The sequence below is a fragment of the Xiphophorus hellerii genome, chromosome 18, assembly GCF_003331165.1.
Source record: "Xiphophorus hellerii strain 12219 chromosome 18, Xiphophorus_hellerii-4.1, whole genome shotgun sequence".
Taxonomy (NCBI): Eukaryota; Metazoa; Chordata; class Actinopteri; order Cyprinodontiformes; family Poeciliidae; genus Xiphophorus; species Xiphophorus hellerii.
In genome coordinates, this window is record NC_045689.1 from 26,483,024 (window position 1) to 26,510,833 (window position 27,810).

Consider the following 27,810-nt stretch of genomic DNA (forward strand, 5'->3'; position numbering starts at 1 on the left):
TTAATGTGGATGGGTGGATGTGGGTCAGCGTTCCTCCTGAAGTCCACGATAAGTTCCTTGGTCTTCTCGGTGTTCAGCTGCAGGTTGTTTTTATCTCTGATGAGGCCGATCACCGTGGTGTCGTCTGCGAACTTGATGATGGCGTTAGAGCCGTGGACAGGTCTGCAGTCGTAGGTGAAGAGGGAGTAGAGGAAGGGACTCATCACACAGCCTTGTGGCACTCCGGTGTTTATGATGATGGTGGATGAGAAGTGGTTGTCCAGCCGGACATGTTGACTTCGACTGGTCAGGAAGTCGAGCAACCAGTTACACATGAGTGGACTGATGCCGAGGTCTGTGAGTTTGGTAATGAGTTGTGATGGGATGACAGTGCTGAATGCTGAACTAAAATCTAAGAACAGCAGTCTGGCGTAAGTGTTCTTACTGTCCAGGTGAGAAAGGACAGAGTGCAGCACTATAGAGACTGCGTCCTCTGTGCTCCTGTTCTGCCTGTATGCAAATTGGTGGGGGTCTAGTGTGGGGGGGAGACAGGATCTGAGGTGTGCTAGGACCAGCCGCTCCAAGCACTTGGTAATGATGGGGGTAAGGGCTACCAGGCGGTAGTCATTGAGTCTGGTTGGGTTGGGATTCTTGGGGATTGGGACGATGGAGGTAGACTTGAAGCAGGTCGGTACTACAGTGCGGGCCAGGGACAGGTTGAAGATGTCCGTCAGCACTCCTGCCAGCTCCCCAGAGCACGTTCTGAGGACACGTCCAGGTATGCCATCAGGACCCGCAGCCTTGTGGGATTTAATCCTGCTCAGAGCCGCTCCTACGTCAGTGGGGAGGAAAGTCAGTGGCTGTTGGCCTGGGGTGGTAGCTGCTTTGGTTGCAGTTGTGGTATTCCCTCTCTCAAAACGAGCATAGAAGTTGTTAAGTTCGTTGAGGAAGGAGACATCAGTAGAAGCGGGGGTGGTATTGGGGTTCTTGTAGTCTGTGAGAATCTGAAGGCCTTGCCACATACGTCGGGGGTTGGCATTAGAAAAATGATCCTCCACCTTCCTTTTGTAGTGGTGTTTGGCCTTCTTGATTCCCTTCTTCAGCTCAGCCCTGGCTGCACTGTAAGTCTGTGCATCCCCTGACCTGAAGGCGATGTTGCGGGCCTTCAGCAGGAGACGAACGTCTCGGTTCATCCAGGGTTTCTGGTTGGGGTACATGGTAATGCGTTTGCAGGTGGTGACACGTTCTATGGTGGTGGAAATATGGTTCAGTACAGATGAGGCGTACTGATCCAAGTCTGTATGGTGGAAAATAGTCCAATCTGTATTCCTGAACCGGTCCTGGAGCACAGCGTCTGAGCCCTCTGGCCACACCTTTACTGTCCTCACGGTAGGTTTCACACGTTGGATGAGTGGTAAGTACCGAGGTGTGAGGAACAGGGAGAGATGGTCTGATTGTCCGATGTTGGGGAGGGGTGTCACATTGTAGGCTCCAGCCAGATTGGAGTAGACATGGTCCAGGGTCTTGTCTCCTCTGGTGTGGCAGGAGACATGTTGGTGGAATCTGGGAAGGACTTTCTTCAAGTTGGAGTGATTGAAATCACCTGCAACAATAAAAGCAGCCTCGGGGTATTTGGTTTGGTGTTTGCTAATAGCCGCATAGAGTTCTTTCATGGCTAGCTTGGCATTAGCATCCGGGGGGGTGTACACGGCAGTGAGGATGATCGAGGTGAATTCCCTTGGGAGGTAATAAGGTCTGCATTTGACCATTAAAAACTCCACATTCTGTGAGCAGTGACTCTCGGTAGTAGCAGAGTCTGTGCACCAAGCTTTGTTAATATAAATGCACAAACCTCCGCCTCTGGTCTTGCCGGAGTCATCTGCTGTCCTGTCGGCTCGGTGTGTGTGGCGTCCACTTAGCTGGATAGCATTATCCGGGCAGCTGTTGTTTAGCCATGTTTCGGTGAAAAACATGACATTTGAGTCCATAATCCGTCTGTCACTCGTGATGGATAGTCGTAACTCGTCCATTTTATTAGCCAGAGAAAGGACATTGGCGAGGAAAATGCTGGGTAAAGGGAGCCGATGTGGTGTTAGATTTAGCCTTTGGTAGCTAATTGAAAATTTAAAACTATAACAATAGGATGTCTATTCTAAGAAATATCAATTTCATGTAGCTAGTGTGAATGGTCACATGACCAGACCTCTTTACTTTCTGCCTGTACTCCTGGAGGTAAATGTCTGTTTCAATCTTTTACAATTGGAAGTCAGTAAAATACTTTATTAGACAAAAATAACTAAAATATTTTGGACATATGTTCTTTGAAGGACCTTCTACTCACATATAATGAGAATTTTATGACCTTATGCATCTTTCAATCACAATAAGAATACATATACAGTACAGACCAAAAGTTTGGACACACTTTCTCATTGAATTCAATGAGAAGGTGTGTCCAAACTTTTGGTCTGAACTGAGTACAGACCAAAGGTTTGGACACACAGTTGTGTCCAAACTTTTGGTCTGTACTGTATATATGGCAAAAATTGTTGCCGGTGGCGTATTACATACACAGTGCTATACTAGGTGTCAAAGGTTTGGCTGTTTGTTCATTGTATCTTGTTTTTTCTCCTCACAGCCTAAATCAGAGCATCAGATGGATCATCTAGACCTGAAGGAACCTCAAAATAATGTCTTTTAGATCACTACCATTCCCATAGTTGAAAAAGATATTCTGCCCATTCAGAACCACACTGAACCTTTACTAAAAGTCATGACAGAATAGGAAATACACCCTTAAACATACAATAACCTCTTAGTTAACCTCTACTTCATCATTTTCTTCATTTGGTCATGTTCCTGCTCACACCCTCACCATGAGGTCCTAAGAGATGCATTATTGTTTTCTTCAGCTATCATGTGCTGCTACAGAATAGCATAAATATTGGTGATGTCGCCATCTACCATTAATGTGTCTGTGATGTTGCCAGGTGATTTATCTCTGTCCCTGAGCAAAAGGTCTAGAATGAAACAGCCAGAGCAGGGTTGGGTCTTTTTGCTTCCGTTGTTGTCGGCATATTTTTCTCATGCTGAACAGCAACTATGCACACACAGAGGAGACCCTGAGTTCCCACAACTAGTGAAGGATGGAGACATCATGCTGGGGGGAGTCTTCTCTTTCCATGTCAGCTGGAACGAAGTAGAGATGGCTTATGAGGAAAAACCTCTGCGCCTACAGTGCACCAGGTAATCTATTTACATAAACGCCATTTCTAAATATTTAGACTTTTGTTTTTTTATTTTCATAAGGGGCTGATTATCATGTCAACTATGTAAAGCTTTGTCAATCAAGTTTGAATTTCAGAGAACTCCAGATGCTCCAGGCTATGCTTTTCACCATCGAGGAGATCAATAACAGCTCGGACCTGCTACCAGGGATTTATCTGGGCTGTAAGATTTATGACACTTGTGGCTCCATTGCTAGAAGTATTAAAGTGTCTCTGGAATTGGTCAATGGTAATGAAAATGTGTCTGCAACTTCCGAGGCATGCGCAAGACCTGCACAAGTGCAGGCTATAATGGGGGAAGCCTCGTCGTCTCCGAGCATGGCTATAGCTACTGTCATTGGACCGTTTTCTGTCCCACTGGTGGGTAAGACTGGTAACATCTACACCATTTTGATAGCACTGTAAAATGCCATATAACAGGGACAGAAAATGTGAGAATATATGTATTGACCTAAGACTGTGTAATTATTTTATTTTAGATAAGTCAATTTGCCACATGTGCTTGTCTCAGTGATAAATCCAAGTACCCCTCATTTCTCAGAACAATACCGAGCGACTACTATCAGAGTAGAGCTCTGGCCCAGTTGGTGAAGCACTTTGGTTGGACTTGGATTGGGGCTATTCGAACCAACGACGACTACGGCAACAACGGCATGGCGACGTTCACGGAAACTGCCGAGCAGCTGGGCGTCTGTCTGGAATATTCTCTAACTTTTTTCCGAACAGATCCGTGGGAAAAGATACAAAAGATAATCGAAACAATCAGGTCTTCCACCTCGAAGGTGATCGTCGCTTTCATTTCCCAAGCGGACATGGATGTTCTCCTGCAAGAGCTTTCCAGGTCCAACTTGACTGGCTACCAGTGGGTTGGCAGCGAGGCCTGGATCTTTGATTTTCAGAGTGCCTCGAGAGATAATAAGCGCATTTTAGACGGAGCCATAGGCCTTTCCATCCCCAAAGCGCATGTCAGTGGACTCAAAGAGTTCATACTTGATGTGAAACCGCTGTATTTAACAAGCAATGACTTGTTTGTAGAGTTCTGGGAGGAGTTATTTAGCTGCAAAGTCAAACAGTCAGAACCAGGGGAAACCCAGAGGCTCTGCACTGGCCATGAGAATCTGACTGGAGTGGAAAACAGCTTCACTGATATGTCACTAATGCCCATATTTAGCAATATGTATAAAGGAGTGTATGCAGTGGCTCATGCGCTGCATGATATCCTAGGTTGTAATAAAACATGCAACAACAAGGTGCCACTACTAGACCCATTAACGGTGAGCCTGATATCAACTTTAACACACTTAACATAAAAAAATGTTGTTAAAGAGAATCTTTTTTAACTTAAATCATGACATCTCACAAATGTTTTCATTTGAGTTAACGTGAGTACATTGGTCACTGCATGTTGGCTCTCCATTCTTTAGATTTTACAGCATATAAAAGGAATTCGCTTCAAAACAAAGGAAGGAGAAGAGGTTTACTTCAATGAGAATGGAGACCCGGCAGCAAAATATGATATTATAAACTGGCAGCCAAGAGAAGACGGCCCTGTGAGCTTCGAGACAGTCGGTCTTTATGATGCATCTTTACCTGCAGATGAGCAGATGAATGTGCAGCAGAAGTCTGTAGTTTGGGCTCAAAATTCAGAGCAGGTAATCCTACTGCAGATACTATGGAAAATAATTTCACAGCCTGTCTTAGGGAAAAGATCCAGACATTTACTTCTTTTTTTTCTTTTTTTTTTTTTTTACTTCTTTCCAATTGTTTGTTTCCATCCAGGTCCCAGTTTCAGTTTGCAGTGAGACGTGTCCCCCAGGAACACGCAAGGTTCTCCAGAAGGGAAAACCTGTGTGCTGCTACGACTGTATAAGTTGTGCAGAGGGAGAAATAAGCAACAACACAGGTTAGATAATATTTAATACAAGAAGAAGTAACAGATAAAATTCTAAATAGCACAAAAATGCTGAGATATTTAAGTTTTTTGTTGGGAAATATAAAATGAAATTTTATGCAGCTCTGGAAAATATTAAGATACCACTTAAAAATGATCAGGCTCTCTGATTTTACTTTTTACAGTATGTTTCAGTAAAGTGATCGTTGTTCTTTTATTCTATCAACTACTGACAACATGTCTCCGAAATTCCAAGCAAAAAGTTTGCATTTATTTGCAGAAAATGAGAAATGGTCAAACCAAGATGCAGTGCTTTCAGACCTCAAATAATGCAAAGAGAATAAATTCATATTCATTAATAAACAGCAATACTAATGTTTTAACTCAGGAAGAGTTCAGAAATCAATATTTGGTGGAATAACCAGGAGGTTTACAATGGGGTTCAGTGCAGTGGTCTCGTAACGTTTTCCAGGGCCGTAAAAAGCTCTGTGATGACGTGATGATGAAGGACTGTCAGAAAGCAAGTAGACCTCGCTGCAGCAAACGGAAAGGGGCGGGACGGACAACTGTCAGTCTCATACCTTATTTAAAAATGGGACCATTGCACTCCGGAAGTGAAGGGGACGCTATTTCCTATATTATCCGTGGTCTCCTGTTTTTATTTTCTTTTGGAATCTGTGATATGCTGTAGCTTCAGTTTTAGGAAGGATTTTCACTAGAAGAATAGGAGCTTCTTAAAGAGACAGAGGCAACTTCAAGGTGCCAAATTGCAAAGTAATTTTTTTTTAAAGTTATGTTTGATATATTCAGCATTTTGATGACAACTGAAAGCAACTCATCTACTTATTTGTGCTATAAGAGTGCACTATGTGCCTGGAAAATAGAGAATACCACCCATTAGTCCCTTTAATAATGCCATCCACTGTCACAATCTCATAGAAGGTAAATCATTTCTGCATCATCTGTGTAAATAATTTGAAAACAAAGGGTTGAAAATAAATTAAGAGTGTAAATGTCCAACATCTCTTTTAACATTACCTTTCAGATTCTGTCTCTTGCATCAGATGCCCTATTGACTTCTGGCCAAACAAAAAAAGAGATGCCTGTATACAGAAGGAGGCAGAGTTTTTGTCACATCGAGAAATTATGGGAGCCTTGCTCACTGCAGCATCCTTATTTGGAACGTGTATGACTGCAGTTATTGCTCTTATTTTTGTCAAATACAGGAAAACTCCTCTTGTCAGGGCAAACAACTCTGAGCTGAGCTTCCTGCTGCTCTTCTCCTTAACCCTGTGTTTCCTCTGCTCTCTGACCTTTATGGGAGAACCCTCTGAGTGGTCCTGCATGCTGCGGCACACAGCGTTCGGCATCACCTTTGTCCTCTGCATCTCCTGTGTTCTTGGGAAAACGATGGTGGTCTTAATGGCATTCAATGCGACACGCCCTGGTAGAAATGTGATGAAATGGTTCGGAGCTACACAGCAGAGACTTGGAGTTCTGGGCTTCACACTTATGCAAGTGATCATCTGTATCGTCTGGTTAGCAACTTCTCCTCCATTTCCGTCCAAGAATTTTAAGGAATTTAAAGACAAAATCATCTTGGAGTGTGCCTTGGGGTCAGCTGTGGGTTTCTGGGCTGTGCTTGGGTACATAGGCCTTCTCGCCACATTATGTTTTATTTGTGCTTTCCTGGCTCGTAAACTGCCCGATAATTTTAACGAAGCCAAATTTATCACCTTCAGCATGTTGATATTCTGCGCTGTCTGGATCACTTTCATCCCAGCGTACGTCAGCTCTCCTGGGAAGTTCAGTGTGGCTGTAGAAATCTTTGCTATTCTTGCCTCCACCTTTGGATTACTAATTTGTATTTTCATCCCAAAATGTTATATCATGTTGATAAAACCGGAAAAAAATACAAAGAAGAATATGATGGGACCAGGGCCATCAAAATAAGTCAGGAACGTAATGTATGATGAAGCGTTTTTAGTATGAAATTTGTCTGTATATTTTCTAAGACTTTTTCTTTATCTTGTATCATTATACATCTCTAAGAAAGCAAGTTATATTTTTATCAGCCATCACTATAAACCTGGTTCCGTGTTCTCAAAGAATCCTAAGAGTAAAAGTTGCTTCTAGCCATTTCCTTTTAGGAAAATTCTTTTGGGAATTCTAAAATGTTTCTTAGAATTTTACCTTGTTAAGTTAAGTTATTCACAAAGCACCTTATGGCTAAGAAAGTTGAGAAGATGACAAAATATTAGGAGAAATGAGGAGGAATTTTAATGAGCCTAAGAGAAGAATATAGGCCCTGATTATTTATTGATTCAATGATTCAAAACTAAGTTTTGTTTTGACTTTGGGGAAATATTTATTCATTATTATTTATATCCATGTTGCCATACTAACCCCAATTGTATCCATATGTGTTTTTATTGCTCATAAATTATAGGATAGCTTATCTACATGTTTCAGAACGTTTTGCAGTTCATTAAAAGTTTCACAGCTTTTAAAAACAATAATCTTTGTCAGTTATTTTGGCTATTTAACATTTTCACTGGAGCTGCATTGTTGAATTTTGTAAAAGGCATTTGGAAAGAAATGCTCGTATAGATGCACAATATCTATTTTCTGGTTTCGTCGTAATTGTTGACACACTGCTCTTCAAGGACGGATGGCACTGCACTTCGCCTCTAAATCACCATGGCAACAGTGAAAGGTTGAAGTTGAGAACTGAAAGAAGGATTAACGGGAAAAGTAAACTTAGACATTCATCTCATGAATCTGAGGGGAAAACAAGTGTTTGTCAGCAAGACAATTATCCCAAATGCACAGCCCTGATAACTGTCTACTAGTTTCAGAGAAAGAAAATGAAATCACCTGACTTGACTCCATCTGAAAAGCTGAGGAAAGAACTGAAGATCATTGTGCATAGATCAGCTCCCAAAGACTTAAAATCAATTTGAATGAAGGACCGTATCACCTCAGTCGGTCAATGTTTGCGATATTATAGCTGTTGTTTAAAAAAAAAGAGGCTTTTGTACTAAATATTAAATACATTTGCGAGTTTGTTTACTACCTATACAGTGAACCATTCCAAATTATTAGACATAGCTATTTTTAAAACTAATTTGTTTTGTATGTGTGGATTAGTTGAGTTGCTGCCAATATCTGGTTTGAAGCATAGCCTCATTAAAATTGTGTCTATAGAGAAAATTATGACCAATATTTATTTCACTCACTGATCGTCTTTAAAATGAGCAGCAAGGCCTGATTGTCAGCAATGGACAACTGACCCGTTTAACCACCTGTTGACGGCAAAGACTAAACAGATTACTGCTCTGATACGTGAAGCTGGAAGAAAGGAAAACATTTTTTTACTCTTCTAGAATAAAACCCACAAATACATTTTCTTTGTCATCTAGAGGTGTATAAAAACCAAGTCTGGGCCAAAATTGCAACTCTAAGCCAGTTTAATAACATTGTTTATCTGTAGGAGAGCATCAGGGTTGTTTTTAGAGTATTTCAAAATTCAAGGGATTGATTTATTTTTATTTTTTTTGCTTTTTGTTTGTTTTGTTGAGTTTTCCTGATTCTGTGTTGCTGTCGGGAGTTTAGTCTAAGGCTGGGTTCATGCTTCTGTTTACTAACTTTTGAAATTATTTTGCAACATTATCATTTTTACCGTCTATTTTTATTTAAGTTCATTGCCTTCAGACCTATTCGATCGGCCCCCACCTTGCAGGTCCACAGAGATGAAAAGTCACTTTTCCAATGCAGAGCAGGCTGCTCACAAAAGCATAAGTACAAGTCTGGCGCATGTTATTGCACATGTGACGCCACCTGTCAGGGTAGCTACTGCTCAGCATGATGTCTGCTAAGAGAAGGTTACGGCAGGGCTGGTTACTGTTACAGTTCTTGTTGATAGCATGTTTTTCTCAGGCTGAAGAGCTTGTATGCAGTCAGAACGGGGATTTGGAAAACCCTCAGCTGGTGAAGGATGGAGACGTTATGTTGGGGGGGCTTTTTTCCTTCCACAACAACTGGAAAGAAAGAGAGGAGACTTACACTGATAAACCTCTTCCACTGCAATGTACCAGGTAATTCTATCCAATAAGTATTTTCATTAAAAAATGTTGAAATAAATCAGGAGTGTTCAACACATCAGGTTCTCAGAAACTAAGCAACATTATGGTTTTGTTACCTGTTTCTCATTTTTCCGTCATGCTGATTTTCCAGAAGAAACTGAACATGTTGCAAATTATTAATCACTGTCTTGAATAAAGCTTGAATTTCAGAGAGTTCCAGTTAGCCCAAGCCATGCTTTTTGCCATCGAGGAGATAAACAACAGCTCAGATCTGCTGCCGGGGATTTCTCTGGGCTACAAAATCTATGACACGTGTGGCTTCAACGCCAGAAGTGTGAAGGTTGCGTTGGCCTTGCTTAACGATAATGAAAATGTGTCTGCTCCTTCCAAGGAATGTGGAAGACCTGCACAAGTGCAGGCCATAATGGGAGAAGCCTCTTCCTCTCCGAGCACGGCGATAGCCACTGTCATTGGACCATTTTTTATACCGATGGTGTGTAAAACTGGCAACCGCTGCATTTTTGTAAACGAGTTGGTCATTTTTAATATATCATTTTTGTATGTTTATACTGTAAAAATATGTTTTAATCAGCATAATGTGATTTATGTATTTTTTTGTTGTAGATCAGCCACTTTGCCACATGTGCTTGTCTCAGTGACAAATCCAAATATCCCTCATTTCTCCGAACAATACCCAGCGACTACTATCAGAGCAGAGCTCTGGCCCAGTTAGTGAGGCACTTCGGATGGACTTGGGTCGGAGCCGTCAGAACGAACGATGATTACGGCAACAGCGGCATGGCGACGTTCACAGAAGCTGCGCAGCATCTGGGCATTTGCCTTGAGTATTCCGTGTCTTTCTTCAGGACGGATCCAGCGGACAAAATCCAAAAAATAATTAACATTATCAAGGCTTCGACTTCAAAGGTGATAGTCGCTTTCCTCTCCCAAGCTGACATGGATGTGATTATACACGAGTTCTCCAGCCACAACCTAACTGGCTACCAGTGGGTGGGAACTGAGGCCTGGATATTTGATTTCCAGACCGCAGCAGGAGACAGGAACCACATCCTAGACGGAGCCGTTGGCCTCTCCATCCCCAAAGCGCACGTCAGTGGCCTTCAAGAGTTCATACTGAATGTGGAGCCATTGTTTTCCTCAAACAACGACTTGTTCACAGAGTTCTGGGAGACATTATTCGGCTGCACGTTTAAGCGGTCATACTCAGTGGAGATTAAGACACAATGCACAGGACAGGAGGATCTGACAGGAGTCGAAAACACCTTCACCGACATGTCGCTCATGCCCATATTTAACAACATGTACAAAGGGGTGTATGCTGTTGCCCATGCTCTGCACAATATCCTCAGCTGTAACCAAACATGTGACAGCAACGCGCAGCTACATCCGCTGACGGTGAGCTCGGCATTTACTGTGATCAAAGTTACGATGAAGGGCTACGAGGAAAGGAGTAAACTGTTAAAACAAAGTCGTCAACACAGCAAAGAGTGACTATCGAGTATTGATTTTACACATTTCTTTAGATTTTACAGCAAATAAAAGAGATTTATTTCAAAACAAAGGAAGGGGATGAAGTGTACTTTAATGCAAACGGAGATCCAGCCGCAAAATATGAAATTATAAACTGGCAAAGAAGAGACAACGGCCCTGTGGAATTTGCAGTAGTGGGTCTGTATGATGCGTCGTTGGCAGGGGACAGACAGATGGATGTGCAAATTGAGTCAATAATCTGGGCTCAAAATTCACTGATGGTAAGCTATTATCAAAAATGGCAACATATTTATTTTATTTTATTTTTTTAACACGTGGCGGGTTTTTTTGTGCAGATGCCTGTCTCAGTTTGCAGTGAGAAGTGTCCACCTGGAACACGAAAAGTCCTCCAGAAAGGAAAACCTATTTGTTGTTATGACTGTTTACACTGTGCAGAAGGAGAAATAAGCAACAGCACAGGCAAGTTAGAGCTAAAGGCAGAACTTGTAACCAAGAAAAATGCTAATTGAAATAAAAATGTTCAATTTGCAAAAACTAGTTTTTCAAATTGTGCACTCATTTATGTGCCGTTACTTGTGGATAAACCTACAAATGACAAATGCAACAAAAACAAGCCTGCAAGTTTAAGTCTTTTAACTCTTCACGTTTGTTGATTTCATAGATTCTGTCACCTGTGTGAGATGCCCTCTTGACTCCTGGTCAAATGAAAATAGAGATGCTTGTATAAAAAAGGAGACAGAGTTTCTTTCATATAAAGAAATTATGGGATCATTGCTCACTGCGGCTTCTTTGTTTGGAACATGCATGACTGTCGTCGTCGCAGTCATTTTTGTCACATACAGGAACACGCCTCTTGTCAGGGCAAACAACTCTGAGCTGAGCTTCCTGCTGCTCTTCTCCTTAAAGCTGTGTTTCCTCTGCTCTCTGACGTTCATCGGCCAGCCCTCTGACTGGTCCTGCATGCTGCGGCACACAGCGTTCGGCATCACCTTCGTCCTCTGCATCTCCTGTGTTCTTGGAAAAACCATAGTGGTGTTAATGGCGTTTAAAGCCACACTTCCAGGAAGAAACGTGATGAAATGGTTTGGGCCTACGCAGCAGAGAGTCAGTGTTCTTGGGTTTACTCTTATACAAGTGATAATCTGCATCCTCTGGTTAAGCATCTCTCCTCCATTTCCATCCAAGAATTTTAAAGAATTTAAAGACAAAATCATCTTGGAGTGTTCGTTGGGTTCAGCTGTGGGTTTCTGGGCTGTGCTTGGGTATATAGGATTTCTTGCCGTCTTGTGTTTTATTTGTGCTTTCCTGGCTCGTAAACTGCCCGATAATTTCAACGAAGCCAAATTTATCACCTTCAGCATGCTGATATTCTGCGCTGTCTGGATCACTTTCATCCCAGCGTACGTCAGCTCTCCTGGGAAGTTCAGTGTGGCTGTAGAAATCTTTGCTATTCTGGCCTCCAGTTTTGGATTATTATTTTGTATCTTTATTCCAAAATGTTACGTCATGCTGATAAAACCAGAAAAAAATACAAAAAAGAACATGATAGGGAAGGGCGCCCTGAAATAACTGTATGATTTAAAATGTTTCTATGCCTCACTTCATGTGCTTCAATCTCTATAGGACAACCTGTATAAATAAAGCTGCAAAATAATCTAAAAAAAAAATAATCCCAGCTAAATGTTCACAGCTACTTTATTTGTTTGTTTTTTTGTCCATGTGTACGTGCTGCTCACACCCTCATCCCTGCTCTCTGCTTCGCTACAGCTTCTGTGGCGTAGCAGAGGCTAGTTAGCATGGCCACCCATGATAGATACCAATGGATAAACAGTTTTCCTCAAACAGTAAGTTTTTTCTCTTCCATTTGCATCTTGAGCATTGGATGCAGCAGCCTGATTGACGGCGCTAAGACCTTCCCCCTGACTGTGATTGGTTGTTTCTGGCCAGGAACGGTGAATTTCTGTACATGGCAATAATATCTTAGAGAGGAGGTTGAGGAGCTTGATTTTTTTTTTTTCACAGATTACTCATACTAAACCATCACAAAGTGGTGACAGTTCTCAACTTTGCTTTCAAGCAGTCCAAACGCCATTGATTTTACCACGGCAACCAAACAGAAATCATCTTTTCCTAACTATTAGAAACTGCACAGATTCTGAAAAAGAATAAACATTAACTTTTTTTTTTTATTACAGAAGTTTGAGGTAAATATTGTGCTAAAAAAGTTTGAAAATCAAACTTCTGTCCTGCAAAAAAATTAAACCATTCTGTACTTTCAGTCATATTTACTAGGGCCTTCCCTTTTCCTCACCCCGCCCAGTAGGTTAAAGCAACATTGTTTATTCATTACATCTCAAGTGAATACATAAAGTATAAATATTCGTGCAGGTTTTTATACGCGGTTCTTTCACTCAGCACAATGTCTGCAGGGAGGTGGCCGGAGCGGCAACTGAACCTTTTTTATTTGTTGTTGGTGTCGTCTTTCTCTCTGGCTGAGGAGCAAGCCTGCACGCATAGAGGCGATCTCGAGGATGCCCAGCTGATAAAGAAAGGAGACATAATGTTGGGAGGAGTCTTCTCATTCCACAGCAGCTGGAGGAACAGCCAAGATAACTATGAACAAAAACCTCAGCAGCTGCAATGCACCAGGTGAATTACAGTGCTATGCTGGTATAAAAGTGACTCAGTTATCTTGCGTGTTGTTGAAATAAAGATCAAATTGGTTATGATTCCATATGTTTGTCTTCAAGTTTAAATTTCAGAGACTTCCAGTTTGCTCAAGCCATGCTTTTTGCCATTGAAGAAATTAACAACAGTTCAGATCTACTGCCGGGATTAACTCTGGGTTATAAAATGTACGATGCTTGTGGTTTCATTGCCAGAAGTGTAAAGGTTTCCCTGGCCTTGCTCAACGGTAATGAAATTCAGGCTTTACCTGCAGAGCCATGTACAAGACCTGCACAGGTGCAGGTGATAATGGGAGAAACGTCTTCCTCTCCTAGTGCAGCCATTGCCACTGCTGTTGGACCCTTTCACATCCCAATGGTGGGTGAAAATGTCCATGTATTTAGTTTGCTGAGCTTTTTTTTTTTTGCAAAATAATTTGTAAAAAAAAAAAAAAAAAAGCTGTATTTTTCTTCTTCATCAGATCAGCCATTTTTCCACGTGTGCTTGCCTCAGCGATAAAACCAAGTACCCATCATTTCTCAGAACAATACCCAGTGACTATTACCAGAGCAGAGCCCTGGCCCATTTGGTCAAACACTTTGGATGGACTTGGATCGGAGCTGTTAGATCCAATGATGACTACGGAAACAACGGCATGGCGACGTTCACTGAAACTGCAGAGGAGCTGGGCATCTGTCTTGAATATTCTGTATCATTCTTTAGAACTGACCCATCTGATAAAATACATAAGATTATTGAGGTTATTAAGTCATCCAACTCAAAGGTTGTCATTGCCTTCCTCTCCCACATGGACTTAGATGTGTTGTTAAATGAGTTTTCTGTGAACAATTTGACCGGCTACCAGTGGGTGGGAACCGAAGGCTGGATGTTTGATTCTCAGATTGCCGCAATGGATAAAAATCACATTCTGGATGGAGCTATAGGGCTCTCCATCCCCAAAGCGCACGTCAGTGGACTCAGAGAGTTCATGTTTAACGTTAAGCCGCTGAATTCATCAAATAGTGAGTTATTTACACGGCTTTGGGAGGCGTTGTTCAGCTGTAAGTTCAAGCAATCAAACTCTGGGGAGATTCAGAAAAAATGCACCGGAGAGGAAGATCTAACTGGAGTAGAAAACAGCTTCACTGATATGTCACTCATGCCAATATTTTACAATGTCTACAAAGGGGTTTATGCAGTGGCTCATGCTCTGCATGAAATACTCAACTGCAATAAAACATGTGACATCAATGTACAGCTAGATCCATTGACAGTAAGTTTAATGTTAGCACCGAGATGAAGTCTGCAGAAAATTTTTTAATCAAAGCTCGGCCCTTTGCCATATTTGTTATTAATCCGGATTCATTTTATGTTAGATTTTACAGCACATACAAAGGATTCGCTTTAAAACAAAGGAAGGAGACGACGTTTACTTTAATGAGAACGGAGATCCGCCAGCAAAATATGAGATTATAAACTGGCAGCGGGGTGAAAATGGCATCTTGAACTTTGCGGCTGTTGGTCTTTACGATGCATCATTACCAGCGGATAAACAGCTAAATGTGAAAATTGGGTCAATAGTTTGGGCTAAAAACTCACTCCGGGTAAGTTGCCACATGATAAAAAACTAACTCGTTATTGATTTTCTGGTATGATTTCAAATAGTTGAAAAAGCCACCACAATCTGTTATTTTTGTTATTGGACTGTATTTTTATGCAGTTGCCAGTTTCAGTTTGCAGTGAGAAGTGTCCCCCAGGAACACAGAAAGTCCTCCAGAAAGGACGACCTGTTTGCTGTTTTGACTGTATAAGATGTGCAGAAGGAGAAATAAGCAACAGCACAGGTTAGTCAGCATGTGTCCATTTGTACATGAGTATCGTTGTTTCATTGATGTATAGGTCATTGATCACATATATCCACATGTATTCTATATCCAGTTATAAGATCAAGACCAGTTCAGCTCAACATCTGTTTTGCCATGATTTCACAGATTCTGTCACCTGTGTCAGATGCCCTCTTGAATCCTGGTCAAATGAAGATCGAACTGCCTGCATAAAGAAGAAGGCTGAGTTTCTTTCATATAAAGAAATTATGGGATCATTGCTCACTGCGGCATCTTTGTTTGGAACATGCATGACTGTCGTTGTCGCAGTCATTTTTATTAAATACAGGAACACGCCTCTTGTCAGGGCAAACAACTCTGAGCTGAGCTTCCTGCTGCTCTTCTCCTTAAAGCTGTGTTTCCTCTGCTCTTTGACGTTCATCGGCCAGCCCTCTGACTGGTCCTGCATGCTGCGGCACACGGCATTCGGCATCACCTTCGTCCTCTGCATCTCCTGTGTTCTTGGAAAAACCATAGTGGTGTTAATGGCGTTTAAAGCCACACTTCCAGGAAGAAACGTGATGAAATGGTTTGGGCCTACGCAGCAGAGAGTCAGTGTTCTTGGGTTTACTCTTATACAAGTGATAATCTGCATCCTCTGGTTAAGCATCTCTCCTCCATTTCCATCCAAGAATTTTAAAGAATTTAAAGACAAAATCATCTTGGAGTGTTCGTTGGGTTCAGCTGTGGGTTTCTGGGCTGTGCTTGGGTATATTGGACTTCTCGCTATGTTGTGTTTTATTTGTGCTTTTTTGGCTCGTAAACTGCCCGATAATTTCAACGAAGCCAAATTCATCACCTTCAGCATGTTGATATTCTGCGCTGTCTGGATCACTTTCATCCCAGCGTACGTCAGCTCTCCTGGGAAGTTCAGTGTGGCTGTAGAAATCTTTGCTATTCTGGCCTCCAGTTTTGGATTATTGTTTTGTATCTTTATTCCAAAATGCTACATCATGGTGATGAAACCAGAGAAAAACACCAAAAAGAACATGATAGGAAAGGGTGCCCCAAAATAATTTTTTAAACCAATCATTTTGGTTATTTGTTTTAGGGTAAGTTCGTTGAGTTTGTAAGACACTCAATGAAATTAACAATCACTCCCATCATGTGAGAGCCAGCTCTTCCACCTTTTGTTCTTTTATCTGCTCAGCTCTCACTCTCAGTGGCTCCGACCTGCTCGCAGCAGAGCTTTGTTTTGATTGGCATCATGGAAGCTTGTCTTCTTTGCAGAGTGTTCTCAAAAACAGAACAAATACTAACTCAGACAAGGAACCAAATAATAGTTGGGACAATGGATTTTTTTTTTTTTTATTCCAACCTGCACTAAGGACATAGCTTGGCTACAGAGTTTGGTTCTGTCTCTACTATGGTTCTGTTCAGTAGGTTTGCTAGGAGTGCTTTGGTTAATAGTTTTTTTGTTAAATAAAAACTAAAGATTTGATTAAAATGTTGCAAAAAAACAAGAATGCCTGCTTTCGTAACAGAGCTAATTAATAAATTCCGGCAAGTATAAGATTTATCATAAAAAATATGAATGCAAAGGGATTTATTGACATGAAAAGCATTCATATTTTACAAATTAAGCTAAAACTTCTTTGGGAGCTGTACCAAAGGAGCTCCCGAAGAAGAGCTTCCTCTTTTTTCTTGGAGTCGGCTTTCTTCAGCTGGCTCTCTGAAAAAAGCCGAACTTCCCACCAGGAATACATAATACATATAATAAAGTTAAAGGATGCACCGTTTTCAAGCTGCTGTACAAATAAAAACCTGAAAAGTGTTGAATGTATTTGCTTTTTCGTCTTTCACTTGGAATGTTTCTAAATAAAATCGAGTCCAGTCGAGTCAATTGCATGTAGAAGTCACTTCAGTAGTAAATTGCGAAGACTTCAGATGTACGTTCACTGGAGAAGAAACATCTACTGGGACAAAGTTGCAAATAGGCTAAAAGCAGATTATGAGACAATAGTCCAATCTTCTAGCATGTCACAAAGTGCCACTTGATTTTATTGTACTATTTATGTTTGCTGTTATATTTTCCCAGCTTAACTCTTGTTGTGGACGGCTGTGTCACTTTGCCAACTTACTCATTTCACCTAAACATCACATTTCCTGTCTAAGACTACGGTGAAGGAAAGGCTGGGAAAGTCATTCAAACCCAAATCCTATTCAATAAACACATTTAAAAAGAAAGTAATTATTATTAGACTTACGCTATGTTGTAAATAAAATATTTGCATGTTATGTAGACGCCATTAAAAATGTGCAAATATTGTCATAGAAATCTTACAGCGAAAGAAGCTGTACATATTTGGATATTCCCTTCTCCTCACTCCAACATGTGGGTTAGACAAACCATTAGCGTTTTGTCATCAAAGCTCATGCAAATTCACAGAGTATAAATATTCAGGTGAGGGTTTCCAGCTCGGTTCTTTGTGTCAGGATGGTGTCCACACAGACATGGCCACGGCAAAGGTGGACCATTTTTTATTGGCTGATAGTGGTGTCCTCTTCTCATGCAAAGGAACCAGCTTGCACACAAATAGGGGATCTGGAGGACGCCCAGCTCATTCGGAACGGGGACATAATGTTGGGAGGAATCTTCTCTTTCCACAGCAGCTGGAAAAACAGCCAAGATAACTATGAAAAAAACCCTCTGAGACTACAATGCACCAGGTGAATTACAAAGTGAATTCGGTAATGATCATTCATTCTTTTGACTGATTTTGTTTGTGTATATACTGTATATACTGTATATATATACAGTATATAATGTCAACTTAAACACTAAATTGGTTCTTTTTTCATTATTCAAATTCTGTTTAAGTTTAAATTTCAGAGACTTCCAGTTTGCTCAAGCCATGCTTTTTGCCATTGAGGAAATTAACAACAGTTCAGATCTACTGCCGGGATTAACTCTGGGCTATAAAATGTACGATACCTGTGGCTCCATTGCCAGAAGTGTAAGAGTTGCCTTGGCCTTACTCAATGGGAATGAAATTGAGGCTTTACCTGCAGAGGCATGTACAAGACCTGCACAGGTACAGGTGATAATGGGAGAAACGTCTTCCTCCCCTACAGCAGCCATAGCGACTGCGATAGGACCCTTTCATATCCCAATGGTGGGTGAAAAAGATAAAAATTTAAGTAAAAAAAAAAAGTCTTTGTTTAGCACTTATTTTAAAATGTTTGTCTTTTTTTAATAGATCAGCCACTTTGCCACGTGTGCTTGTCTCAGCGATAAAATCAAGTACCCATCATTTCTCAGAACAATACCCAGCGACTACTACCAGAGCAGAGCTCTGGTCCAACTGGTCAAGTATTTTGGATGGACTTGGCTCGGTGCCGTCAGAACCAACGACGACTACGGAAATAATGGCATGGCGACGTTCATAGCAACCGCACAGCAGCTGGGTGTATGTGTGGAGTACTCCATATCATTCTTTAGAACAGATCCATTGGAGAAAATACAAAACATAATTGAGATTATTAAGACATCTACCTCAAAGGTCATTGTTACTTTTCTTTCCAACATGGATTGGGACGTGCTGTTGCAGGAATTTTCTAGAAACAATTTGACTGGCTACCAGTGGGTGGGAACTGAAGGCTGGATTTCTGATTCTCAAATTGCAGCAATGGATAAAAGTCATATTCTAGATGGAGCTATAGGGCTCTCCATCCCTAAAACGCATGTGAGCGGAATCACAAAGTTCATGTTTAATGTTAAGCCTCTGAATTCATCAAACAGTGTCTTATTTAGAGAGTTCTGGGAGGCGTTGTTCAGCTGTAAGTTCAATCAGTCAAACTCTGGGGAGATTCAGAAAAAATGCACCGGAGAGGAAGATCTAACTGGAGTAGAAAACAGCTTCACTGATATGTCACTCATGCCAATATTTTACAATGTCTACAAAGGGGTTTATGCAGTGGCTCATGCTCTGCATGAAATACTCAACTGCAATAAAACATGTGACAAGAACGTCCAGCTAGATCCACACACAGTAAGTTTACCTTGTGTTTTGACTAATCGTAGTAGAACATGATACCAAAAAATACAATTCTAAAGAAAATGTCCTAATTACAGATTGGCTTAAGCTTTGCTTCATCTTTATAGTAGTTTTTGTTCTTTTTAGATTTTACAGCAGTTACAAAAAATCCACTTCAAAACAAAGGAAGGAGACTTTGTCTACTTCAATGAGAACGGAGATCCACCAGCAAAATATGAAATAATAAACTGGCAGCCGAGAGAAAACGACACAGTTGAATTTGTCAGTGTCGGAATATATGATGCATCTTTACCTGAAGATAGACAATTGAGTGTGACAAACATGTCTTTAATCTGGGCAAAAAACTCACTACAGGTAACCAACTAACAGTGCAAAAACTACATTCACTCCAGCATATTTCATTTGTCACCTTGTTGCATCAGAGGTAAAGTTTGAACTCATAGATTTAGACGTATATTTGTGTTTTTGCTTTTGCAGGTCCCTGTGTCAGTTTGCAGTGAGAAGTGTCCTCATGGTACACATAAGGTCCTCCAGAAGGGGAAACCTGTTTGCTGTTACGACTGTGTTCGATGTGCAGAAGGAGAAATGAGCAACGCCACAGGTTCAGTATCACTCCAGCAAGTTGGGATTTGTATCCCACAAATTAAATTACCCTGATCTGCATATCACCAGCTCACCTTAACATGGCTGCAATGTGACTCCACAAATATAGATCGTTCATTAATTGTGTAAAAAAAAAAAAAAATCTTTTGAATCTGTTATTCTTTGACTGTTCTCTAGTTTCCTCAGTACTGATTTAAGTTATTTAAGATTTTGGTTTTAGAGACCCAGTCAGATAATTAACCAAAATCACTGCCATTCATGTGCAGGAAAACAAGACACTTCATTATATTATCTGAATCATCAATGATGTTCAGAAAACTGCGGTCTCTCCAATCAGAAACAGACATTTTGTTCTAATTGATGTTGTTGCAGGTCAGCATTGTTACGTTACTCCAAGACATGTTAGATAGATAGCATTTATTGTCATTGAACAGAATTCAACGAAATTTCCATTGCAGTTGACTGGATACTAGAAATCTGCTACAATATTCTGACAACATGGTGCTTAAAATGTGCATCGATACATCATTTACAGCTGTCTCGGCATGTAGAGCCGCAGGCTTCAGTAATCTCTTTATTAAACTTAAGCACTTCGCAGGAGCGAAAGGCAAATGTTAGCATGTTTACTCTGTTTTCACATGACTTGGAGACTGCTGAGCTTGTAAAATAAGCTGGGGACAGATCACATGGCATGGACAGTTCAAGAACTGCTGGAGTCTCTCTTTTCACAATTAATGTCATTTTAGTAACATTCCAATTTGTTAGATTAACAGTTTATAAAATCAGGTAGCGCATGTGTTGAGTTTTGTCTCCCCAATATGATATATCTCCAGTAAATGATACGCTTTAATATTATTTTTTTGCAGACTCTATCTCCTGTTTGAAATGCTTCCCAGAGTTCTGGTCAAATGAGGGACGAGATGCCTGCATAAAGAAAGAGGAGCTGTTCATTTCATATGAGGAAATTATGGGGGCGTTACTTACAACAGCTTCCTTACTTGGAACATGCATGACTGCTCTTGTTGCGGCCATTTTTTTCAGACATCGCAAAACTCCTCTTGTCAGAGCAAACAATTCAGAGCTGAGCTTCCTGCTGCTCTTCTCTTTGACTCTGTGTTTCCTCTGCTCTCTGACGTTCATCGGCCAGCCCACCGACTGGTCCTGCATGCTGCGGCACACAGCGTTTGGCATCACCTTCGTCCTCTGCATCTCCTGCGTCCTGGGAAAAACCATAGTGGTTCTAATGGCATTCAAAGCTTCGCTTCCAGGGAGAAATATCACAAAATGGTTTGGGCCTACGCAGCAGAGAGTCAGTGTTCTGGGTTTTACTATGATACAGGTTATCATTTGTATCATCTGGTTAACAATGGCTCCTCCACTTCCAATCAAGAACTTTAAGGAATTCAAAGATAAAATTGTTTTGGAGTGTGATTTAGGCTCCACCATTGGTTTCTGGTCTGTGCTTGGATATATAGGTCTCCTCGCCATGATGTGTTTTCTTTTTGCTTTTCTGGCTCGAAAGTTACCGGATAATTTCAATGAAGCTAAACTGATCACCTTCAGCATGCTGATATTCTGCGCTGTCTGGATCACTTTTATCCCAGCGTACGTCAGCTCTCCTGGAAAGTTCAGTGTTGCTGTAGAGATCTTTGCTATTCTTGCCTCCAGTTTTGGATTGCTGATTTGTATTTTCATACCAAAATGCTACATCATTTTACTAAAACCAGAGAAAAATACAAAGAAAAATATGATGGGGAAAGGGTCAAGAAAAACATAAAAAAATGGGTTGTTTTTTCACATATACAAACCCACAGCAAAAATAAATAAATAAATAACTTCCACACAAAAAAAAGCCAAACACAGTAAGGTAGCGATCTTCTAATAGCAAAATAAATGTAAAACCTCATCCAGTTTGAACTAAAGCAGATCACTTTATTAGGCCCAGACCTGAAAAATAAAGTTAGATTTTTCCTTTACTTCTTGCAAAATAAATAACTATGTCAGACTAAAGAGGTTGTTAAAATAATAAAGCGGTTGTAAAATATTAAATTTAGCAATACCTTCCTATTGTGACTCTGAAGTGCGTCTGCTTAGGAACTGATTTGCATATTTATTTGCCTGGTGATAATTTTGTCAACTTTTACAATTACAACAATACCAAATATAAACTCCAAACATGAATAGCCAACAACTTGTGAGTAAAAAATGAAAAAGATTTAATCACAGATACTGAATGAATACACAAAAATCTTGTCAAGTGCTGTTATGTGACTTTAAGGCTGGCAGGAAGTCCATTGGTCGCCCTCTGCTGCTGTTCCTGTTGGAACAGCAGGTTGGTTTTCAGTCACCTGCCTGCCACTACTGCCAGCCACATTTGCATTAGTTTGGTGTGGACTGCTTCAGATAGCTTAATCTATTCATTTTCTTTCATGACACTTAAGAAAAAACACACAAGTGCTTTTCCTATTCTAGATGAGATCAACAATCTAGAATAGGATTGACTGACATAAACTTCATCCATTTTAAGCACCCAGTAATGTAGAGTACAAACACATACATATGGCACACACCATGTAGACAACTCTTTTTTCCTCAATCCTACTCCCATATACTGTTGTTGTTTTCATTATGTCATTGTTTTAATAGTATTTGTATAACAATTCATTCCTATCCCTGACAATTTTACCAACCTGTTTCTTTTGCCTGGAAGTAATATTAAATCCTGACCTACATTTGAAAGAGAAGCTAAAGATTAGTGTGAGGGTCAAACCTCAAAGACCTGACGCTCATCAACAATGATGAATCGTCAACGTACCAGTGGAAATGTGCAAAAAGTTCTGAATATAGAAAGGGTTTGACTGCTTTGGTTATTACAAAGGTTACAAATACGTTTTAGCATGCCCTTTTTCAAATGGATATTCGTAGATAGAAATAGTTTCTTAAAGAATACCCCCTGTAGATTGTATCATCTTTTAAAAGACAATAACACACTTCTTGGTTGAAAGTGGTATGAATAATTTTGAGCTGAACTGTAAGAGAGAAATTTATTAAGTGTTTTATTTTGTACATAGTTGGCTCTACATGGGATTAAAAGAAAATGTATACAAATTTTGCTTGTCTCACTGGTCTGTTGCTGCCTCTGGAGATTGAGTTGAATTTTGACAAACACACCTCCGTAACGTATAAAGCCCTGACAAGACGAGCAGATCTGACATCTAACAGAGAGGAGCCATGCTGCTGTTCAGGTTGCTCCTAATATCTGTACTAACAAAAACAGGAAGGACTGGATGTCGACTGCTAGGAGGAACACAACAGCCTGAATTAGCACAGGATGGGGATCTCATCATTGGAGGCATTTTTTCTTTTCGCACAGGCCAGAATTATTTTACCGACACTTTTCAGTCAATTCCAGGCTTCCGAAAATGCAACGAGTATGGCTAGGCTTGTATTTCAGTTCACATTAATTTAATAATTACCTTATTATTGTCTTTTTAAATTATTCATGACGTCATGTGTGTTTTATTTTACATGTACATTGTTGTGACTTAGATTTCAAATTGTGTTGTATGTTTCCAGTTTCAATTTCAGAGAATTCAAATTTGCCCAGACAATGATCTTTGCTATAAATGAGATCAACAGAAACCCTGAAATGCTTTCCGGTGTGAGGCTTGGCTATAAGATCTACGACAACTGTGGGACGATGGACATACTGAGGGCTGCGTTGGCGCTGGTGAGTGGGCTCCAAGAGGACATCGGTGATGTCGGCTGCCCGGACACAGCGGCGGTGCGGGCTATCCTAGGTCATTCAGGATCAACTCCAACCATCGCTTTTTCACAGATTGTTGGAAGATTTCAGATACCTGTGGTAAGTTACAGATGAGAGGTCGACAAACTACCAGTGAAGTGTCGAGGCATTCTCTTAGTATTCATATTGGTGAATTAATTTCTATAATAATCTCTTGAATGCTAATGTAAGGTGTTTTGTTGTCCTGTAATAGATCAGCCATTTTGCAACTTGTGCCTGCCTGAGCAATAGGAAAGAGCACCCAACTTTTTTCAGAACGATTCCCAGCGACTACTACCAAAGCAGAGCTCTGGCAAAGCTGGTCAGGCATTTTGGGTGGACGTGGGTTGGGGCCGTAGCTGTGGATAATGAATATGGCTTGGATGGAATTGCGGCATTCATCCAAGCTGCAGAAGAATATGGAATCTGTGTAGAGTACTCTGAAGCGTTTTCATCTTCTGACCCACCCCACGTCGTGCAGAGAATAACAGAGACCATTAAGCAGTCCACTTCAAAGGTCATCATGGCTTTTATGTCTCATAGGGAAATTAAAATACTCGCTTCAGAGTTGCACAAGCAGAACATCACAGGACTGCAGTGGATTGGCAGTGATGCATGGATCACAGATTCATCCCTTGCAGATGGCGAAGGACACACCGTCCTGCTGGGGTCATTTGGTTTCACTGTGCCCAAAGCTAAAATCCCTGGTCTGGAAGAGCACTTGAGGCAGCTCCACCCTTCACAGTTCCCCAACAGCCAGTTTGTCAAAGATTTCTGGGAGAAAGTGTTTGATTGTTCTCTAAATGACACCGTGAACTTACAAAGACGGCCCTGTATTGGAACCGAGAGCTTGCAGACTGTTGAATCCCCGTTCACAGATGTGTCAGAGCTCAGATTTACCAATAATGTCTACAAGTCCGTTTTTGCAGTAGCTCATGCACTTGACCTCATAATTAAATGTGGCGGTAGCGAAGCCCCCTCGTCCAGTAGGGGTTGTTTTGACTCCAAACACACACAGCCGTGGCAGGTGAGAAGCTCAGAGTTTATTGTTAAATAGGGATGGATATGATTTGATTTGAATTTATGTCTTTTGCAGATTTTGCAAAGTCTCCACAGAGTAAATTTCACCACCATGAATGGGCAAAGAGTTTATTTCGACAGAAATGGAGACTCACCAGCAAGATATGAACTTGTAAATTTACAAATTACAACAAGAGGGATCATGGAAGGAGAAACTGTTGGCATTTATGATGCTACTTTCCCGGATGACCAACAGTTCATCATGAACAACATCTCCGTGGTCTGGGCAAATGGCTTGTTAGAGGTAATGAGTCTTTTTGTTGTTGTTTCAATCAATTTCATAGGGCATGATCGCTTTTTTGTGAAATACAATATAATGTTACAATTATCTTTGTGTCAAGGCACCTGTGTCAGAGTGCAGTAAGAAATGTCTCCCTGGAACTTATAAGGTCCTCCAGAAAGGAAAGCCAATCTGCTGCCACGACTGCATACCTTGTCCAGCAGGCGAAATTACAAATTTAACCGGTAATCTTACAGTGTACAGATTCAGTCTTTTGATTCAAGCATTTACTAGATGTTTTCCCCCCCTTTGTTTTACAGAATCATTGCAGTGTTTTAAATGCCCTCCGGAGTACTGGTCAAATAACCAAAGAGATTCCTGCATCCCAAAACCAGTTGAGTTTCTGTCGTACAATGAAATCCTCGGGATGGTGTTGGCGATGTGTTCGCTCCTTGGAATCTTTTTGACTACGATCGCTGCGCTGATCTTCTTCACCCACAAAGAGACTCCGATAGTACGAGCCAACAACTCAGAGCTGAGCTTCCTGCTGCTCGCCTCCTTGACTCTCTGCTTCCTGTGTTCTCTAACCTTCATCGGCCGCCCCACCGAGTGGTCCTGCATGCTGCGGCACACGGCGTTCGGCATGACCTTTGTCCTCTGCATTTCCTGTGTTCTCGGGAAAACTATGGTGGTTTTAATAGCCTTCAGGGCTACACGTCCAGGCAGCAACGTAATGAAATGGTTTGGACCAGCGCAGCAGAGACTCAGCGTGTTAGCCTTCACGCTCATACAGGTTTTGATATGCCTACTTTGGTTAACTATAAGTCCTCCGTTCCCCTTCATGAATTTTGTGCTTTTCGAGGAGAGAATTGTTTTACAGTGCGATCTCGGTTCGGCCATCGGGTTCTATGCTGTTTTAGGGTACATAGGGTTTTTGGCCGTTTTATGTTTTGTGCTTGCGTTTTTGGCTCGAAAGCTGCCTGATAACTTTAATGAAGCTAAGTTTATTACCTTTAGCATGTTGATATTCACCTCAGTCTGGATTACATTTATCCCAGCATACGTCAGCTCTCCTGGTAAGCTAAGTGACGCTGTGGAAATATTTGCTATTCTTGCCTCCGCTTATGGAGTCCTGTTTTGCATTTTTTTGCCAAAATGCTGGATAATATTGTTCAGACCCGAACAGAATACCAAGAAACATATTATGGGAAAGACTGTCAAAACGGATATCCAATATTAACAGGTTCTTACTGACAAACTGTTTAAGAAAACGGTTTTTTAATGTTGTGTTGTCATGGTAATAAAACTGTAACATAAAGTTGTGATTTTATTGGTATTTGTTGTGGAAATGTTTGTTTTTTTATACTAGTTATAAAAACGTTGAAATAATCATATCAAATAGTCATGAACCAAATAGCACAGAGAGGTTATTTTTTAAATTAAAATCCTATAAAAAAAAGATGAAACTCTTAGAAAATATACTAAAACTATTTATTGTACTTTTTAGAAAATAAAAGAAAATCAATGAAAAAAAAAGAATATATCCTTCCCCACAGTGGAGAAATTTAGGTACAACAGCAGCAAACTGGAAGACATTGTAGATTTACACAAAGATAAAAAATATATAAAACGATAAGAACTATGTAAAAACAGAATTAAGAACAATATACTCTAGTAAGGGCAAAATTACAACATAAAACTCTGTGAAGTCATTAAAAAAATAATGTTCTCTGGTCCAAAGAAATGGGAAGCTGAGTAGGATAATGTAATTTCATAATAATTTAATATATTAATTTAAAGTAACAGACTTGTAGTGAGAAAACATCTTTTACTTTAAAATGTGTACTTTTTGTGTACCAAAAATATTCTACAATAATCAAAATTGTCTTTATTGTAACTGGGACAAAAGGGAAACATGGACAAGAAAATATTTCTGCTACATGCCATCTGTGATTGGCCTTTTATTTTTTTAGCCTTTTTTAATAACTTCCACTCTTTTAATAACTTGCAATAAATGTACTCTATCCCACCTACTTACTTCCTCAGTCAGGACTTTGCCTCACTTTGACTGAGGTCTGACAAATTTCCATTTTGTTTTAAACTTCCTGTTGACACTGAAGATAAGAGACTAGGAAGGAAACTCAAATTTTATACTGACGATGCCAGATGTGTTGTGATATAAAATTAAATGAATTTATTTTAGTATTTCAGACTCAGATTACAGCATTCACTTGAACAATAAAATGACTCTAAAAGTTGATCTACAATGTGTTTGGCCTTAAAGTTGGGTCATTTTGTAGCTAATACTTATGCACTGGAACAATATAATAGGAAACAATATCATTAAACAAAAAAAAAACAAAAACAACCGGACCCTGGGAAACAGACACCTTACTCTCCCCACCACCACACACACAAACAGAGGAAAAACAGTGCAAAGTAAATAAGTTCCCATCTGTCCGACACATGGCTTTATTACCCAGGGGTTTTCTCTATTAGGACAGACCAGCTGCAGCAGGGTGACAAACAGCGCACACCCGGGATTAAAACATTGCAACATGTTGCTTTGTTCTTGTGCACAACAAGCTGAACAACAGGTGGCATGTTGCTTCAAGCAGAAAAATAAGGTGGTTGTTAATTAGCAACTCTGTCACAATAACTAATCAATGGTTCTTCATTAAGTTAACATGTTTTGATATTGTTTTCTTTTTTTTACCTTAGTTGTTGTTTGTTCTTTTTCTGTGAAGTCTTACTTTGCTGTACTACTGTTAAATATAACTTTTCTGGTGTAGTAGTTAAAAGTTTTCTAACTTTTGGAGTT

At 40.5% G+C, this 27,810-nt stretch overlaps 5 protein-coding genes across 5 annotated transcripts; all 5 read left to right on the forward strand.

The window, feature by feature from the left end:
* Positions 1–2,929: 2,929 nt before the first annotated feature.
* Positions 2,930–8,338, forward strand: LOC116737456 (extracellular calcium-sensing receptor-like). The gene is made up of 6 exons (XM_032590606.1): positions 2,930–3,225; positions 3,332–3,626; positions 3,746–4,540; positions 4,691–4,918; positions 5,046–5,169; positions 6,203–8,338. The coding sequence occupies exons 1-6, from the start codon at positions 2,930–2,932 to the stop codon at positions 7,108–7,110; spliced, it is 2,646 nt and encodes an 881-aa protein (XP_032446497.1). The 3' UTR covers positions 7,111–8,338.
* A 544-nt stretch (positions 8,339–8,882) lies between these two features.
* LOC116737460 (extracellular calcium-sensing receptor-like) lies at positions 8,883–12,881 on the forward strand. Its single transcript, XM_032590611.1, has 6 exons — positions 8,883–9,254; positions 9,441–9,735; positions 9,867–10,658; positions 10,787–11,014; positions 11,090–11,213; positions 11,416–12,881. The coding sequence occupies exons 1-6, from the start codon at positions 9,022–9,024 to the stop codon at positions 12,321–12,323; spliced, it is 2,580 nt and encodes an 859-aa protein (XP_032446502.1). The 5' UTR covers positions 8,883–9,021; the 3' UTR covers positions 12,324–12,881.
* An 84-nt stretch (positions 12,882–12,965) lies between these two features.
* LOC116737445 (extracellular calcium-sensing receptor-like) lies at positions 12,966–17,051 on the forward strand. Its single transcript, XM_032590589.1, has 6 exons — positions 12,966–13,403; positions 13,505–13,799; positions 13,903–14,694; positions 14,798–15,025; positions 15,142–15,265; positions 15,413–17,051. Exons 1-6 carry the CDS (start codon positions 13,174–13,176, stop codon positions 16,318–16,320), a joined length of 2,577 nt encoding a protein of 858 aa, XP_032446480.1. The 5' UTR covers positions 12,966–13,173; the 3' UTR covers positions 16,321–17,051.
* A 698-nt stretch (positions 17,052–17,749) lies between these two features.
* Positions 17,750–21,700, forward strand: LOC116737458 (extracellular calcium-sensing receptor-like). Its single transcript, XM_032590608.1, has 6 exons — positions 17,750–17,974; positions 18,126–18,420; positions 18,505–19,296; positions 19,429–19,656; positions 19,780–19,903; positions 20,772–21,700. Exons 1-6 carry the CDS (start codon positions 17,886–17,888, stop codon positions 21,680–21,682), a joined length of 2,439 nt encoding a protein of 812 aa, XP_032446499.1. The 5' UTR covers positions 17,750–17,885; the 3' UTR covers positions 21,683–21,700.
* Positions 21,701–23,136: 1,436 nt separating this feature from the next.
* LOC116737457 (extracellular calcium-sensing receptor-like) lies at positions 23,137–26,319 on the forward strand. The gene is made up of 6 exons (XM_032590607.1): positions 23,137–23,336; positions 23,482–23,770; positions 23,904–24,716; positions 24,786–25,013; positions 25,111–25,234; positions 25,310–26,319. Exons 1-6 carry the CDS (start codon positions 23,137–23,139, stop codon positions 26,227–26,229), a joined length of 2,574 nt encoding a protein of 857 aa, XP_032446498.1. The 3' UTR covers positions 26,230–26,319.
* Positions 26,320–27,810: the final 1,491 nt, after the last annotated feature.

Coding starts and splice junctions, on each gene's coding strand:
- LOC116737456 (XM_032590606.1), top strand. CDS start 2,930: ATGTCGCCATCTACCATTAATGTGTCTGTGATGTTGCCAGGTGATTTA. Junction 3,226..3,331: donor CTGCGCCTACAGTGCACCAG/GTAATCTATTTA, acceptor TTGTCAATCAAG/TTTGAATTTCAGAGAACTCC. Junction 5,170..6,202: donor AGAAATAAGCAACAACACAG/GTTAGATAATAT, acceptor ATTACCTTTCAG/ATTCTGTCTCTTGCATCAGA.
- LOC116737457 (XM_032590607.1), top strand. CDS start 23,137: ATGCTGCTGTTCAGGTTGCTCCTAATATCTGTACTAACAAAAACAGGA. Junction 24,717..24,785: donor AACACACACAGCCGTGGCAG/GTGAGAAGCTCA, acceptor TGTCTTTTGCAG/ATTTTGCAAAGTCTCCACAG. Junction 25,235..25,309: donor CGAAATTACAAATTTAACCG/GTAATCTTACAG, acceptor TTTGTTTTACAG/AATCATTGCAGTGTTTTAAA.
- LOC116737458 (XM_032590608.1), top strand. CDS start 17,886: ATGTTGGGAGGAATCTTCTCTTTCCACAGCAGCTGGAAAAACAGCCAA. Junction 18,421..18,504: donor GACCCTTTCATATCCCAATG/GTGGGTGAAAAA, acceptor TTTTTTTAATAG/ATCAGCCACTTTGCCACGTG. Junction 19,904..20,771: donor AGAAATGAGCAACGCCACAG/GTTCAGTATCAC, acceptor ATTTTTTTGCAG/ACTCTATCTCCTGTTTGAAA.
- LOC116737460 (XM_032590611.1), top strand. CDS start 9,022: ATGATGTCTGCTAAGAGAAGGTTACGGCAGGGCTGGTTACTGTTACAG. Junction 9,255..9,440: donor CTTCCACTGCAATGTACCAG/GTAATTCTATCC, acceptor TCTTGAATAAAG/CTTGAATTTCAGAGAGTTCC. Junction 10,659..10,786: donor CGCAGCTACATCCGCTGACG/GTGAGCTCGGCA, acceptor ACATTTCTTTAG/ATTTTACAGCAAATAAAAGA.
- LOC116737445 (XM_032590589.1), top strand. CDS start 13,174: ATGTCTGCAGGGAGGTGGCCGGAGCGGCAACTGAACCTTTTTTATTTG. Junction 13,404..13,504: donor CAGCAGCTGCAATGCACCAG/GTGAATTACAGT, acceptor TTTGTCTTCAAG/TTTAAATTTCAGAGACTTCC. Junction 13,800..13,902: donor GACCCTTTCACATCCCAATG/GTGGGTGAAAAT, acceptor CTTCTTCATCAG/ATCAGCCATTTTTCCACGTG.